General features: G+C 54.3%; 4 protein-coding genes across 4 annotated transcripts; 1 reads left to right on the top strand and 3 right to left on the bottom strand.

The window, feature by feature from the left end:
• Positions 1-849: 849 nt before the first annotated feature.
• BDY24DRAFT_417534 (uncharacterized protein) lies at positions 850-3242 on the bottom strand (the record flags this gene model as incomplete). The annotated part of the gene is made up of 4 exons (XM_076643728.1): positions 850-2034; positions 2112-2605; positions 2697-2776; positions 2896-3242. 4 exons carry the CDS (start codon positions 3240-3242, stop codon positions 850-852), a joined length of 2106 nt encoding a protein of 701 aa, XP_076494097.1.
• A 188-nt stretch (positions 3243-3430) lies between these two features.
• On the top strand, positions 3431-4154 carry BDY24DRAFT_417533 (uncharacterized protein; the record flags this gene model as incomplete). The annotated part of the gene is made up of 3 exons (XM_076643727.1): positions 3431-3592; positions 3675-4005; positions 4117-4154. 3 exons carry the CDS (start codon positions 3431-3433, stop codon positions 4152-4154), a joined length of 531 nt encoding a protein of 176 aa, XP_076494096.1.
• A 712-nt stretch (positions 4155-4866) lies between these two features.
• On the bottom strand, positions 4867-6514 carry BDY24DRAFT_150898 (glutathione S-transferase family protein). Its single transcript, XM_076636128.1, has 6 exons — positions 6181-6514; positions 5942-6089; positions 5739-5841; positions 5587-5671; positions 5238-5464; positions 4867-5106 (listed from the first exon to the last, which is right to left on the bottom strand). The coding sequence occupies exons 1-6, from the start codon at positions 6286-6288 to the stop codon at positions 4923-4925; spliced, it is 855 nt and encodes a 284-aa protein (XP_076494095.1). The 5' UTR covers positions 6289-6514; the 3' UTR covers positions 4867-4922.
• A 4386-nt stretch (positions 6515-10900) lies between these two features.
• Positions 10901-12004, bottom strand: BDY24DRAFT_398086 (NADH dehydrogenase [ubiquinone] 1 alpha subcomplex subunit 1). Its single transcript, XM_076641642.1, has 4 exons — positions 11887-12004; positions 11691-11786; positions 11484-11567; positions 10901-11256 (listed from the first exon to the last, which is right to left on the bottom strand). Exons 1-4 carry the CDS (start codon positions 11896-11898, stop codon positions 11122-11124), a joined length of 327 nt encoding a protein of 108 aa, XP_076494094.1. The 5' UTR covers positions 11899-12004; the 3' UTR covers positions 10901-11121.
• Positions 12005-12263: the final 259 nt, after the last annotated feature.

The following is a 12263-nucleotide window of genomic DNA, read 5'->3' as shown; positions in this document are numbered from 1 at the left end:
ACGTTGTCGTTGTTCGTACGGTGCGGATCCGATGGTAGGAGGAAGGTAGGAGAGGTAGATTTGAGATCCTTTCGGGATATGCCGAGTAGCTTGGAGGACTGTTTCGAACGAGGAAGAAGAGAGAGAGGCAGGAGGAGGGAGACAAACGGTGAGCTCGCTGAGATCTCCTTCCTTTCGACTGCACAGAGCTCCTCGTCTAGCCGCTTCGGGCCAGTGAGTTGAAGCCTAGATAAGAACGATGCTTACCGTAGGATCCATCGTTCCTTCGAACTAAGACGGCATTGGGAAGGCAAGAGTGTCGGGCTCGCGAGATGAAAGGGAAGTGAAGCAAGGTCGGTCCATCCTCCGACCTCGATCTTTGAGCGACGATGTCCTTCAGGGAAGGGAAGACGGGGAGCAGTTGCTGAAGTCTGTCATGAATAATCGATGGGTTGGCCGATGGTGTAGTAGGAGGAATGGCGATGAGAGCGTTGAGTTGGTCGTACGAGAGGGAGGAGAGGAAGGAGAGGGGATCTGGACGAAGGGTCTTCAGCTGAGGAAGTCCGATGCTGAACGTAGGGCGTTCCTGGAGGATCCAAGTTCGAGCTACGATGTTCTCGATAGCTATGAGACCCTTGGAGAGGGGATTCGTATCCACGATATCGACGAGGGGAGGAGAAGACATGGGAGTGACGGTTGAAGGAGCAAGTTTCAGTTCCGACCTTGTTTTCGAGTCGGAGTCTGAACGACGTCGCATCTTTTCTCTAATTATCACATCCAAGAGACGTCCGTGTATAATCTCTATACTGGTAGAATTCATGAATCGTTAGAAGGCGAAGTTTGTAGCATCTCCTCTCCCTCTCGATCTCCTCAACCGACCGTCTCCCTCTCCTTTCCCTTCTCCCTCCCACTCTCAAAACCGCTAACTCCTCCTCCTCCTCCATCACCTAAAGCTCTCATATCCCTAACAAGCGTCTTCTCCTCTCGATCCCTCCCCCTCTCCTCCTCCTCCTCCTCCTGTTCCTCCACCTCCGTCGCGTCGCCCTCACTGTCACTCTCACTCTCAACCCTCCCTCTCGCCTTCGCTCGATCCTTCAAGTTCTTCTTCTGCTTCGAACTCATTTCCTTCTCCTCTTCCTTCTGTTCCTCGACTACAGAAGAAACGGCCTTCTTGGCTTTCGCCTTTGCTCGCTTCTTCTGGGAGGTCGAGAGTTTGGGCGAGGAGGAGGAGGAGGAGGAGGGTTCGGGAGCGACGGCGGAGGCAGGGGCTTCGGGAATGGATTGGGTGGTAGAAGAGGAGGGAGCAGAGACGTGAGTGGTTGAGGGAAGGGGAGCGTCGTTGGTGGGAGGAGGAGTGGCAAAGGTGAAAGGGAACGGAGAGGTGGGCGAGTTGGATTCGGTTTGACCGGTGACCGAAGGGAAGGAGACGGAAGAGGTGGTTTGTCGTAGTTTAGTAGGGGAAGTGATGGAAGAGGAGGGGGGAGGAGAAGAAGGTTGATCCTGAGCGACTTCGGTTTGGGGAGAGGGAGCGGACGCGTCGCCGTCGACGTTGGCGTTGGGAACGTTGGTTGAGGTGCTGAGGGTGGAAGCCTTCCTAGCGCGGGCTCGAGCTCGCTTCTTTTGGCTTTGAGAGAGGTTCTTCGACGGCGAGGAAGGTTGAGGATTGGGTTCGGGAGGTGGGGCATCCTGGACGATGTCGTCTTCGTTCGACGGGATGGAGGGTGAATCGGAAACCGACGAAGGAGGTGCTCCGGTGGTGGCGGCCGACCTATCAGCCGTCTGGGAGGGTTCCTGAGTGGATTCGATGATTTCCTTCGGAAAGGAAGAAGAAGAAGGAGCATCGTCGCGTCCTGAGAAGGGAGGGGAGGAGGTCGACGGCTCGTCTGCGTCTCCACCGACGAGTCCGTGGGAAGAGTAGAGCTTGTGATGAAGTGTAGTGTGTGTTGAGTATCCGAGCTCGTTTGAAGAGAAGCAGGCCGGGATTTGAGCGTCGGGCGAACGGAAGTCGGGAGGAGGAGTGAGAATGGACGCGACGTGATTGACGAGCGATGCGGGCTGATAAATGGAAAGGAAGAAGGCTCGGAGTCAGTACAACGTCACTGTGTTATTTACAGAAAGAGGAAAGTGCCCACAGGTCCCATCAGGGTGACTCCCAAGTCGGAAGGGGTAGGCAAAAGCGAATCGGCGAGGTACTTTCCGCTTGCTCGCGTCCAGTCCCTCAAGAGCGCTCCCCACTTCACAGCGTTACTCGTATCTCCAAAGGAGCAGCAGACCTGCAGTGCTGCGTAGGCGAGACGAGAGAATACATCCGAAGGAAAGACTGCATCCTCTGACGCGATGGTCAACGTAGACGAAACGAGTTGAAGCAATCCGACGGATCCTCGAGCTGACATGATCTTCGATCCTCCTCCGGTTTCATCCAACGTTTCGAGAAGATCTGTGACCTGCCGAATCCTCTGATCGGAGACGGCTCGTTCTTCGGGGGGGAGTTGGCAGAGGGCGCAGGTGCACTCGAAGGAGAAGATGGTGGAGAGAACCTGACGTCGATCGAGGAAGGGAAGAGGAGTTCCGAGGAAGCTGATGGTGATTCGATCTCCTTCTCGGATATGAGCTGATGCTCGGAGGACTGAATGGATGTAAGAGGGAGGGAGGGAGGAAGAGTGATGAGCCAGGGAGGAAGAGAGAGGGAAAAGAGGGAGCGAAGCTCGAGCGCTCACTTTCACGAGTGGTTGAACCTGGCATAGACTGTCGAGACGTGTTAGGAGCACAGGCATGTTCGGCCCTTCCTATGAGACCGCTGTCAAAAGAGAAGAAAGAGCTTTGGTTAACAGGATGGTTCTCGAGCGATCCTTCAAGGGACGACGTGAGCTCGCCTCTCCTCTCTTTTCCCTCCTCCAAAACGAGCTGCAGACTCACAAGTGAGCCAACCTGAAGTCTCTATCTGCGAATGGAACCAACTGCGACATCCTACTCTTTACTGGATCGCTGATGAGTGGATTCGGAGGGATTGAGAAGAAGGCAAGCTGGTGGGAGGGAGAGAGGGAGCAGATGAACGAATAGGGATTGATCTCCTTTCCGACGTGGATAGAGGTGTAGAAAGTCGCGTTCTCGACGACGATCACTTGTCCCCGTGGAATATCGCATCGAGCGATCAATCCTCGAAAACCTCCGCTCGGATCCGCCATCTTGACACTGGGCATCTCGAGGTTTGTGAAGGGAAGAGCCTCAGAGTCCGAGGGAGGGAAAGAGATGGTGGAGGACATGGCTGGGGACGAAGGACTTTTTGGTAAGGGAAAACTTGCCGAGGGTGTTGGGATGGGTAAGGAGGATCCTGGTAGATCTCGAGAGAGGGATTCGGGGAAAATTTGAAGAAACGGAGAGGGATGTGGTCGAGGGAGAGAAAAGGAAGCTTGAAGCTCACCTCTTTTTCCCTCCTTCCCTCCAAACGTCAATGACACTGCCACAGCTTCCCTACGAGCTCATCGAGGAAATCGTTCGTCACTCCTCGGGATCTAGCCTCCTCTCCTGGTGTCTCGTATCCCACGACTTCCTCGACATCGCTGGCTCAATCCTCTACGAAACCGTCTCGATCCTTTCGTCGCCAGGGTCGTTCGTTCCCTCTCCCAACTGTCATCTATCTCTTCAGGAGACCTCTCCAGGTTCTAACTCACAAATCCTCCCTGCTATCTTTACAGCTTCTCGGCTGTCTCTGCCCCGTCGAGAAGCAAATCGAAGGCATCCCTCCAACGCACCTTGATCCTCCCCTCCTCCTCCCTCTCGACAAGATTGAGCGAATCGAAATCCACGTCCTGCTCTCCGAGGAGGAGGCGTCGATCCTCCTGGACATGCGAACCAACATCTACCAGCAGCCCGGTCAATTCGAGCTCGCAATCATCTGGGTCGACGACTTTCACAACGCCTTCTGGGGATACCACCACGCTGTGGCCTCGTCGATCCTGCTTCATCTCTTCCAGCCCTGGCATTTCGAGGGACTCGAGGAAGCTTCGGACGAGCATGATCAACCCTGTAAGTTGATCTGTCTACGTTTCCCTATCCTCTCAGAGAGCTGAAACCGCGACGCCCTTCTTCTGATCCCTCTCCCTCTCTCCTTCTCTCTCCTGTCGCCCTATTCCTTAGACTTCTCCGGACTTCTCCTTCAGTTCTACCTGGAATAAATCTCCTCTCTTGACACCCTCGGTACGCCGCCGGACCTTGGAGACTATCACCGAAACTTCGTCTTCTTCGTCGAGAAATCGTCCATCCTCCAACTCTGGAAACATCGTCGGCGCGCCATAGAGGACACGATAAACAAGATCGTCTTGCGGAACAGGAACATCATCGTAGACTCGAACGTCATTCAGGAAGGGATGAAGGATACCCTGGAGGGTTTGGAATGGATTCAGAGGCATTCGATAACGGAGGAGCCGGAGGACCTTGCGCCTGAAGTCTCAGGGTCGTGGACGCTCGAGGAACTGAAGGTCTGGATCAGAATATGTGAACAACGGATCTTAGGTGAGTCTCCCTGATTATCTGTTTCTCGATCTCCTTCCTCGTCGGAAGCCTATCTTCCAGAATCAGCTCAGACGTTGACGAGACGTCTCTCTTCTTCACTCTCATCATCCTTTGCCCAGCAACTGAACTCCTCTGGTACAACGTCTCCCTCGAGTACAACTTATCATCTCTTCACGACGATTGTACGACTCTCTTCTGCGTCCAGACCTTTCGAAACCATTCGCGCTCGGAGGAGTCAAAGCTTCAAGCTTGTGTTACATACTAGTCGTCTCTTCGTACACCTCTCGGAACGGAACCGATCCTTATCTCATCTACTACGGTTTCGCGCTTTCTTGGATGCTAGCTATCTTCTCCTCGACGAGAATCACGAGCGAGTTGTGGGAGGAGGGAGGGTTGTTTCATTTCGATCGTCTTCAAACGAAAAGTAAGATCTACGACTTCTCCTCCTGCTGGTCCTCTCCTAAAGAAGGAGAGAGCTTCTTCAGCAACCTCTCCACGTAGTCCTTCAGCACCTTGTCGGCCTCGATGGCTCGACGAAGAGGGTTGGCCGGGTTCAACGCGTTGAGAGCGACAAAGAGGTGGGAGACGATCAGGCAGTCGAGGGGAGTTGGTTTGCTGTGAGAATGCAAAGAAAGACCAAAACGAGAGAAAAGAAAGAGGTAGGTTAGTCGAGAGCTCGTTCGAAGGTCGGAGAGAAGAGAAAAAGAAGGAGGGACGCGTCGAGGAGGAGGGAGCATCGAACTCACGAGCAACCCAAGAACCAGCCTCGTCCGTCGTGATCCTCCTTCAGCCTCACCGCCAGAGCTTTGATAGCTTCCACTCCTTGTCTTTTGTAGGAGTCGAGGTCGAACCGACGAAGGGTGGAGGTGGAGAGAGAGGGGAAGGGCGAGGCGAAGCCAGCGAGGAGAGGTGGTGGGTTGGAGAGGAGAGGAGTGAGACGGAGGAGGTTCGCGGGAGTTGGATCGGAGGCGATCTGTTTAGAAGGATCGAGTGATGACATCGAAAGGCGCGGCCGATGATCAGTAAAGGGTTGTCGGGAACCGACGAGGGCGGGAAGAGAAGAGGGAGGGGAGGGGGAGAGGGAGGGAGACGAACGATGGCGAGGGAGAGTTTGTCCTCGACTAGACGGCCGAAAGCTCGGGCTTGAGATTCGAGTGCTTGAGAAGGGTATCCGTGGTGTCTGAGGAGGAGTTTCAAAGGTCAGCAAGGGCGATGCGGCTTCAAAACGACGAGCGAAAGGGACGAACGGTGCGCTTGAAGGGTAGAAGGGATGCTCGCGGTCCAACCAAGTCCTCACGCCTGAAAGAGGAACGAGCTTCCCAGAAGGGAGTACCACAGCAGGAAGGGTACCTAGAGAGTACGAAACCGATGGTCAGCACAACCCGAGAAGGACGTATCTCGATCCGACGACAACGAAAGGAAAGGAAGGGAATGAAAACGTCGAGCTCACCTTCTGGCGCTGCCTCCTCGTTCTCCCAATCCTTCGAGTCATACTCAACGCCAGCTAGCAGCAGCAGGAGCTGGTACCGAAAAGAGCGAGGATCCGAAGATGCCCAAGGGTAAGAAGGAGAGACTTCCTCTCCAAGAGCTGGTCCAATCTGCAGCGAAGAAAGGAAGGAAGGAAGGGAAGGTCAGCTTCATGAGCTCACCTCGCTCTTTGCGAGCTTTGAAGAGGGAGGAGGATCGTACCCAAAGAGTTGGTTTCGTGGATACGGGAAGTCTGTAAGGGGATGAAGGTTGGCTGTACTGATGAAGAGGGAAGATATCCAGGACGGTTTTGAGGGAAGCGAAGGCCATGGTGAGTTTGGGAGATGGAAGGAGAGCAGAGTCGTTTCCCTTCTTGACTCCCTTGGAAAAGTCACCTGGGCGAAAGTGGGCAAGGAGGGCAGAGTTTGGGTTGCAGCGGGCCCAAGGAAGCCCAAATTGATGACACTCGTTTTCGTCCCTGCCCAAATGGGCTGAAGAAAAGCCCAAATGGCCCAAATTGGGCCAACTGTGCCCAGCAGGTCAGGAAAGGAAAGACGCGTCGAGGAAGCTGGAAGGAAGGAAGAAAGGGCGCCGATAGAAAGGGTCAGGCTCGTACAGTTCATCAAAATCGTAAAAGAATCAGATCCAATTATCTATCAACGTAAAAGGGGTCGTAACCAAGTCGTGCGTTCTCTGTATAGCTGTCAAACCCTTCGTCTTTCCGCCCATCTTTACGAGACCCACCACCGTCTGAAACTGCTCCACCCCAATGATCTTCAACTCCCACTTCCCCATTCGATCGAAAGCGAGGTAGGTGTTCTCCACATCGTGCAGCTCCGGCGCCTGAGAGACGAGGGCGACCAGTCTCGGGTGCTGAAGTCCTCGGACGGGGAGTTCGAGGAAGGAGAGGACCTCGACGAGGACGGTGGAACCAGAGGGAGCATCCCAGGCCTGGACAGAGATCAAAGGAGGTTTTTGAATCAGCTTTAAGTCAAGAAGAACTTCTGGGAGGGGAGGGAAGGGACTCACCTGAGCGAATCGAGCGGCACGCGTTTCTCCCCTCCCTCCTCCTTTCGACGACTTCCCAGCGTTGAACCCGTCCTTATCAAACCGAGCACCTCCCTCCACGCAGCTGCTTCGGACCACAACCTTCGTCGACAGTTGAGCTCGTCCAAACCGAGTAGGTTTCCTGGTAAGCTCGAGGCCGTTTCGGAGGAGGAAGTCGTTGAAGACGCGTCGCTGGTCGTCGTCGACGAGCTCGACGTTTCCCTGGCGAGGGTGGAGGAGGAAGAATCCTGGGATTTGAGGATGCAAGACCGAGAGGCGAGGGGTGGGATCTTGATTGTCTTCATCGACCGAGTCCTCGAAGTCCGGAAGGGCAGACACGTCGTAGTAGTTCGAAATGTTGAAGAGGATCGACGAGAAAACTCCTCCCTTCGTCGCCACCGCATCCTCTTCCTCTGGTGCTCCCTCTGAGAAACCCAAGGCAGCTTCAACCCAAGATCGCTCCGCCTCCACCTCCAACTCCAACTCCCAACTTTCGAATCCTTCGAGCCCGTCCAGCCGCTCGATCTCTCAACCAAACCAAGGAGGGAACGATCAGCAGCAGCAGCACCAATGACAGCAACACCACCAGCAGCGTACCGAGGACGATGGATCTACTTTGAGTTCTGTTCCTGGAGTAGTTGGGAAAGGGAGTGTTGGAAAGGGAGGAGTCGCTGGAGTCGGTGCGTCGGACTCGGTGAGCCGAGCGGTCGAGGACTCGTTGGGAGGTCTGGAAAAGGAGGAGGAGGAAGAGGAGGAGCCGGTTGAGGATGTGAGCGGGAAGGGGAAGGAGAAGGCAGAGGGAAAGAAGAGGGAGGGAGAGAAGGGGAAGAAGAGGACGAGCGCTGCGTCGAGTCGTGGTTCGTCCCCTTTTCCCTTGTTTCGCCTTTTTTTCGTTCCTCTCGCTGACCTTTGTGTCTCTCTTGGGTACCAGATTGTTCCCCATCCGTTCCTCGCCCAAAACCGAAGCCCAACGTACTCACGGTCCCCAAACTCAAAGCGATGTGCACGGAAATGAAACTACCGACCTCTGGGAACAAGAAGGAGTTGCTCGCTAGGATCCAAGAGGAACAGAAGAGATTGGAACATGAAGCCATCGCTTGTGAGTTGCATCTCCATAATCTTCTCCTTTCGTTCGCTCTGCTGACTCGCGTCTCTCTCTTCGTTCGCCAGAAATGCCGTCGCGTCTGTCGAGCTCCCCTCCTTTGTCTCTCCCCTTCGGGTCGTTCGCTTTTTGCTGCTGTTTGTCTTCACTTGTATCTTTATAACGACCTTCGCTTCCCACATTACCTTCGATTTGATGAGCTGGTGTCTGTTGATCTGGTTCGAAGGCCAGAAGAAGATCTGGTTGACTTGACGACGACAGCTCTTGACGATTTCGCCCTTCGCCCGCTCCTTCCTCCTTCTCCCCAAACTTCGACAGTCCACGATCCCACGACCTCTCCGAAACCCTCCCCCGTGATCCTCTCACCGATCTCTATGCATCCCTAGGCTAGACCTGAGACCTTGGATGCTCCGAAAACTTTCTTCTGGCACCTGCGACGATCTACCCGGTTCGGCACTCGACCACCTTCCTTCCCTTCCCTCCGCTTGCTCTCGAGTGGTTGCCTGGTGCCCTTTGCTAGTACGGACCTTGTGAGTTCCTTCTGGCGATGGTTAGTCTGCGTGTAGTTTGGGTTTCGAGTGATTTGTGGGTGGATGGGATACGGGGAGGAAGGAAGGAGCAGGAGATGGAACGGAGGAAGGACGGGAGGAGAGGACGAAGGCGAGGGAGAGAAATGATCTTCTTTGTTCTCAACAGCCAGGAAGGTCTCACTGACATCTACACCCCTTCTCTCACCTTCTCCTTGTACCAGCTCGTCGAACAGGGTCTTCGAAGCCAACGAATCGGGCCCTCTGCTCGTCTACGAGGTTCGTCCTTTCCTTCTCGCTGGCGACATCAGCTTCTCCTTCTCGTCACAGATTTGCTGACTTCCTTTCGCTTTGAATTTTTTGAAAACCCTGCGATCGGTCTCTAGCCTCTAGGCTAGACTCGCTCCTTTTCTGAGGACAACGTTCTCGTCTCGACGCTCCAGGTGAGTTGTTGCTTCGACTTCGAGTTCCCCGATTCGACTCTCCTGACGCGCCCTTCTCCGTCCTTCTTCAATGCATCGGCTCTAGCTGGCTTTTACACCTGCTTCTCTTAGACCAGGTGAGATCCTTGCTTCTTATTTTTGTTTCCGTTCTGCCTTTCGGAAGACTTCGTCAACCTTTGCCTGACGCTTCCGTTTGCTTGCTTTCGTTCCCCTCTGCTCCCCACAGGATCACCTCTGGGACCTAGACTCGGTGCCACGGACGGCTCGGAGGTGCCTACCAACCTCTCGAACTCTCAATACTCTGAATGCGGTCACTGGGCTTGACTTCTAGCGAGAGAGGGAGAGGGAGATGGTCGAAGCGGGAGAAGGGGAGGAGGGTCTCGTTTTCGGGTCATAGAGTGAGTTAACGAGTCGAATCGAAGAGTAGCTAGTCGCCTCGGGTATTTAGATTGCTAGACGGAGGATCGAATGTTCTTCCCTTGTCTTGAAGAAAGACATGGAGGGAGGAAAGGAGGAGAGGAAGGAGGGGAGGAAGGAGCGGGAGAGCTGCCCGTTGCAGGGCCCGAGCTGGCCCAAAGCTGGGCCCTAGATGGGCCCAATTCGAGCTCAGATGGGATGGTTTGGGAAAGTGTTGGATAAGGGGCCCGATTTGGGCGTGAATTTGGCTCAGGTTTTGGGCAGATGGGCGTGCGTTGGGCCGAAGAAAGCCCAGAACTGCCCAAAGTGAGAGGTGAAGTACCCGGCGTTCGTCCAGCCCAATCTGGGCTTTCCTGAGCCCGTTCGGGCCCTAATTCTGCCCAACTCGCCCAATTTCGCCCAGGTGACTTTTCCCAGGGCTTGACTCTCGCCTTCCACCTTCTTTAAGGCTCGGATTTCTTTCAAGCTGCTTTTCGTCTCTATGAGAGACATAACGAAATTCCTGGCTCGCAAAAAGGGCTACGGTTGAGCAGTAGGTCCCTACAAGGTCTTTTTCTTTCGTCTCTTCTCGCTCGAAGGCTGACCCTCGCCCCTCCTTCGCTCTCCCCCTCCCCTCTCCCTCGTTCCATCAACCACACAGCTTCCCTTAGATAGTCTCGTAGACATTCTCGACTACGTTCGACGTCCGATTAGCTCTCTCGAACCTGCTGAAAGCTCAGAAGGGGTCACCTTAGCGGTTGGACGTCGCTCGTCTCGCTCTCTTCGTCAGAAGGATCCCCATCGGATCAAGGCCGGTTGGGAGACACTTTGTCCTCCCCTTTGGAATCTTGATAGGTTTGGCTGATTCTTTCAGCGGAGCTGAGAAGATGATCAGTCCAAGAGGTTGAACGAAGGAGAGGCGGCGGCGACGCGAGGTCAGTGAGCTTAATCTCTTCTTTCTTTCCTCTTTCCCATCTCTTTTCTCGATACTGACCCCTTGTCGTTTATCTTTAGAAATTTTAGACCATTTTTACTTCTATCCTGAAGCAGGTCCTCGTCCTCGTCCACTCGAGGCCTTCCCAGGTTGGTCCTCTCTCTCTTGCCCGACGCGACGCGTCTCGCCCTGACCTTCCCCTCTTCCTCCTTCTTCTTCATCACAGGAGCAAGACTCGTCGTGGTGTCAGTCGACTGATCTTTGAAATCCTGATCTGAAGAGTCTCGTCGAGGAAGAATCCATCCTTGGGATTGATTGAGCTGAGGAGGGCGAAGAACGAACAAATTGTTTTGGTTGATCTCTCTTTTGGCTCTCTCCTTTCTCCTTTCTCGTCCTGAGAGCAGTCTTTCTGATTTTCTCTAGAAAACCTAGACCCGAGGACTGGCTCGAGAACGTAGCTCTCTCCCCTCTACCTTCCCTCGCATGCCAGTTTGACGAACCAAGACGGGTCGCGATCCTCAAGGCGTCGAAACACGTTCGCCTCTCTCTCTCTCTCTCTCTCTCTCGGTCCACCCCCTCAACAAAAACATCGTGCCCTCAAACAAACTCGTCGTGAAACCGAAAGCAAACGAGAAACCAAACCAACCAGAACCTCTCCTCCGTCCCTCCTTCTCAGCTCCTGCCTCCTCCTCCTCCTCCTCTCCTGGACCTCGCTCACCAGTACCTCTGATCCCAGTACTGGGACTTGATGTCCGCCCAGGAAGGTTTCTGACCTGGTCGTCCGCTCTTTGCTTCCACGGTCGCAAGAACCTTGTTGGTTGCGAACCAGGCTGGCGGGTTGGGGTCGTCCTGAGAGAGAGAGAGAGGAGAGGAGGGAGGGTCAGCGCGGGGAAGAGAAGGAGAGCATGGGTGGAAAGAGGAGGAGTGAGAGCCGATGGAGTGTTTTGGGTTGATAGATGAGGTCTTGAGACGAGTTCTTTGGACGAACGAGAGACGGAAGAAACGAGGGAAGAAGAAGAAGAAGAAGAAGGAGAGCATGCGGCGGACGAGGCTGAACGGGCACGACTTGAACTCACTCTCTGCCCTCTCTTGTGTCCCGTCAATCTCCTATCCCTCTCCATCATCCCAACCTCGAAATCATCCAGGAACATCCTCTTGGCCTAAAACCAAACCAAAACCATCCAAAAGCAGAAGAGCTACGGGGTTCAGCTTCGATCCGCCTTCCTCCGAGCCCTCCTCCCATCTCTCTCTCTCCTCCTCCCTGTTCTTTGTTCAAGACTCACCTTCCCGAGATTATCAGCCCTCTGGGTGACGTCCAAGACCTGACCCGAGAGTTGAAGGAAGCCCATGAGGGCTATGAAGGGGATCGTGGCTTCCCACTGGGAGGCGAAGGAAGGTCAGCTTGGGGTCGGTCGAGAGGAGTCCGGTTCGTTTCCCTTTGCATTCTTCTAGAGAAGGGAAAGAAGAGGGAATACTAACAGGGAAAGGCATGGTTGGGAGATGAAGAGAGAGAGTCAGAGAGAGCGTGGATGGGTCGGTTGAGATCTTATCTCGTCTTTTGGGGGAAGGGAAGAAGAAGGGGCCGACGAGATGGTTGCGGGGAGAGGAGAAGGAGGAGGAGAGAGAGAGGAAGGGAGGAAGAGGCCGTCGTCAGGGAAGATTTTTGGCATGATGGGTTCATGAGTTTGAATGCTCTCGAAGGTCCCACGTCCTAGTAGGGAGTTTGGAATTCGAGGTGAAGATTTTTATTGAAGAAGGCGACTCTCAGCTTTCCCTCGCCGTGTTCCTCGAATCGATCTTCCGGTCTTCAGTTCCATCGATCAAACTAAAATAAGAGTCCTTCGAACTAGAGTATA

Source organism: Mrakia frigida (assembly GCF_051309035.1).
Source record: "Mrakia frigida strain ATCC 22029 unplaced genomic scaffold BDY24scaffold_29, whole genome shotgun sequence".
Classification (NCBI taxonomy): domain Eukaryota; kingdom Fungi; phylum Basidiomycota; class Tremellomycetes; order Cystofilobasidiales; family Mrakiaceae; genus Mrakia; species Mrakia frigida.
This window is presented reverse-complemented; position numbering and strand designations above follow the sequence as displayed.

What these genes read in the sequence shown, in the direction of transcription:
- BDY24DRAFT_150898 (XM_076636128.1), bottom strand. Translation starts at nt 6,288, where the DNA reads ATGGCCTTCGCTTCCCTCAAAACCGTCCTGGATATCTTCCCTCTTCAT. An exon ending in CCACGAAACCAACTCTTTGG is followed by an intron (nt 6,090 to 6,180) that starts GTACGATCCTCC and finishes TCTTCGCTGCAG; the next exon opens with ATTGGACCAGCTCTTGGAGA. An exon ending in ACAAACTCTCCCTCGCCATC is followed by an intron (nt 5,465 to 5,586) that starts GTTCGTCTCCCT and finishes CCTTCTAAACAG; the next exon opens with ATCGCCTCCGATCCAACTCC.
- BDY24DRAFT_398086 (XM_076641642.1), bottom strand. An exon ending in GGGCTGATAATCTCGGGAAG is followed by an intron (nt 11,568 to 11,690) that starts GTGAGTCTTGAA and finishes GTTTGGTTTTAG; the next exon opens with GCCAAGAGGATGTTCCTGGA. An exon ending in GACACAAGAGAGGGCAGAGA is followed by an intron (nt 11,257 to 11,483) that starts GTGAGTTCAAGT and finishes TCTCTCTCTCAG; the next exon opens with GACGACCCCAACCCGCCAGC.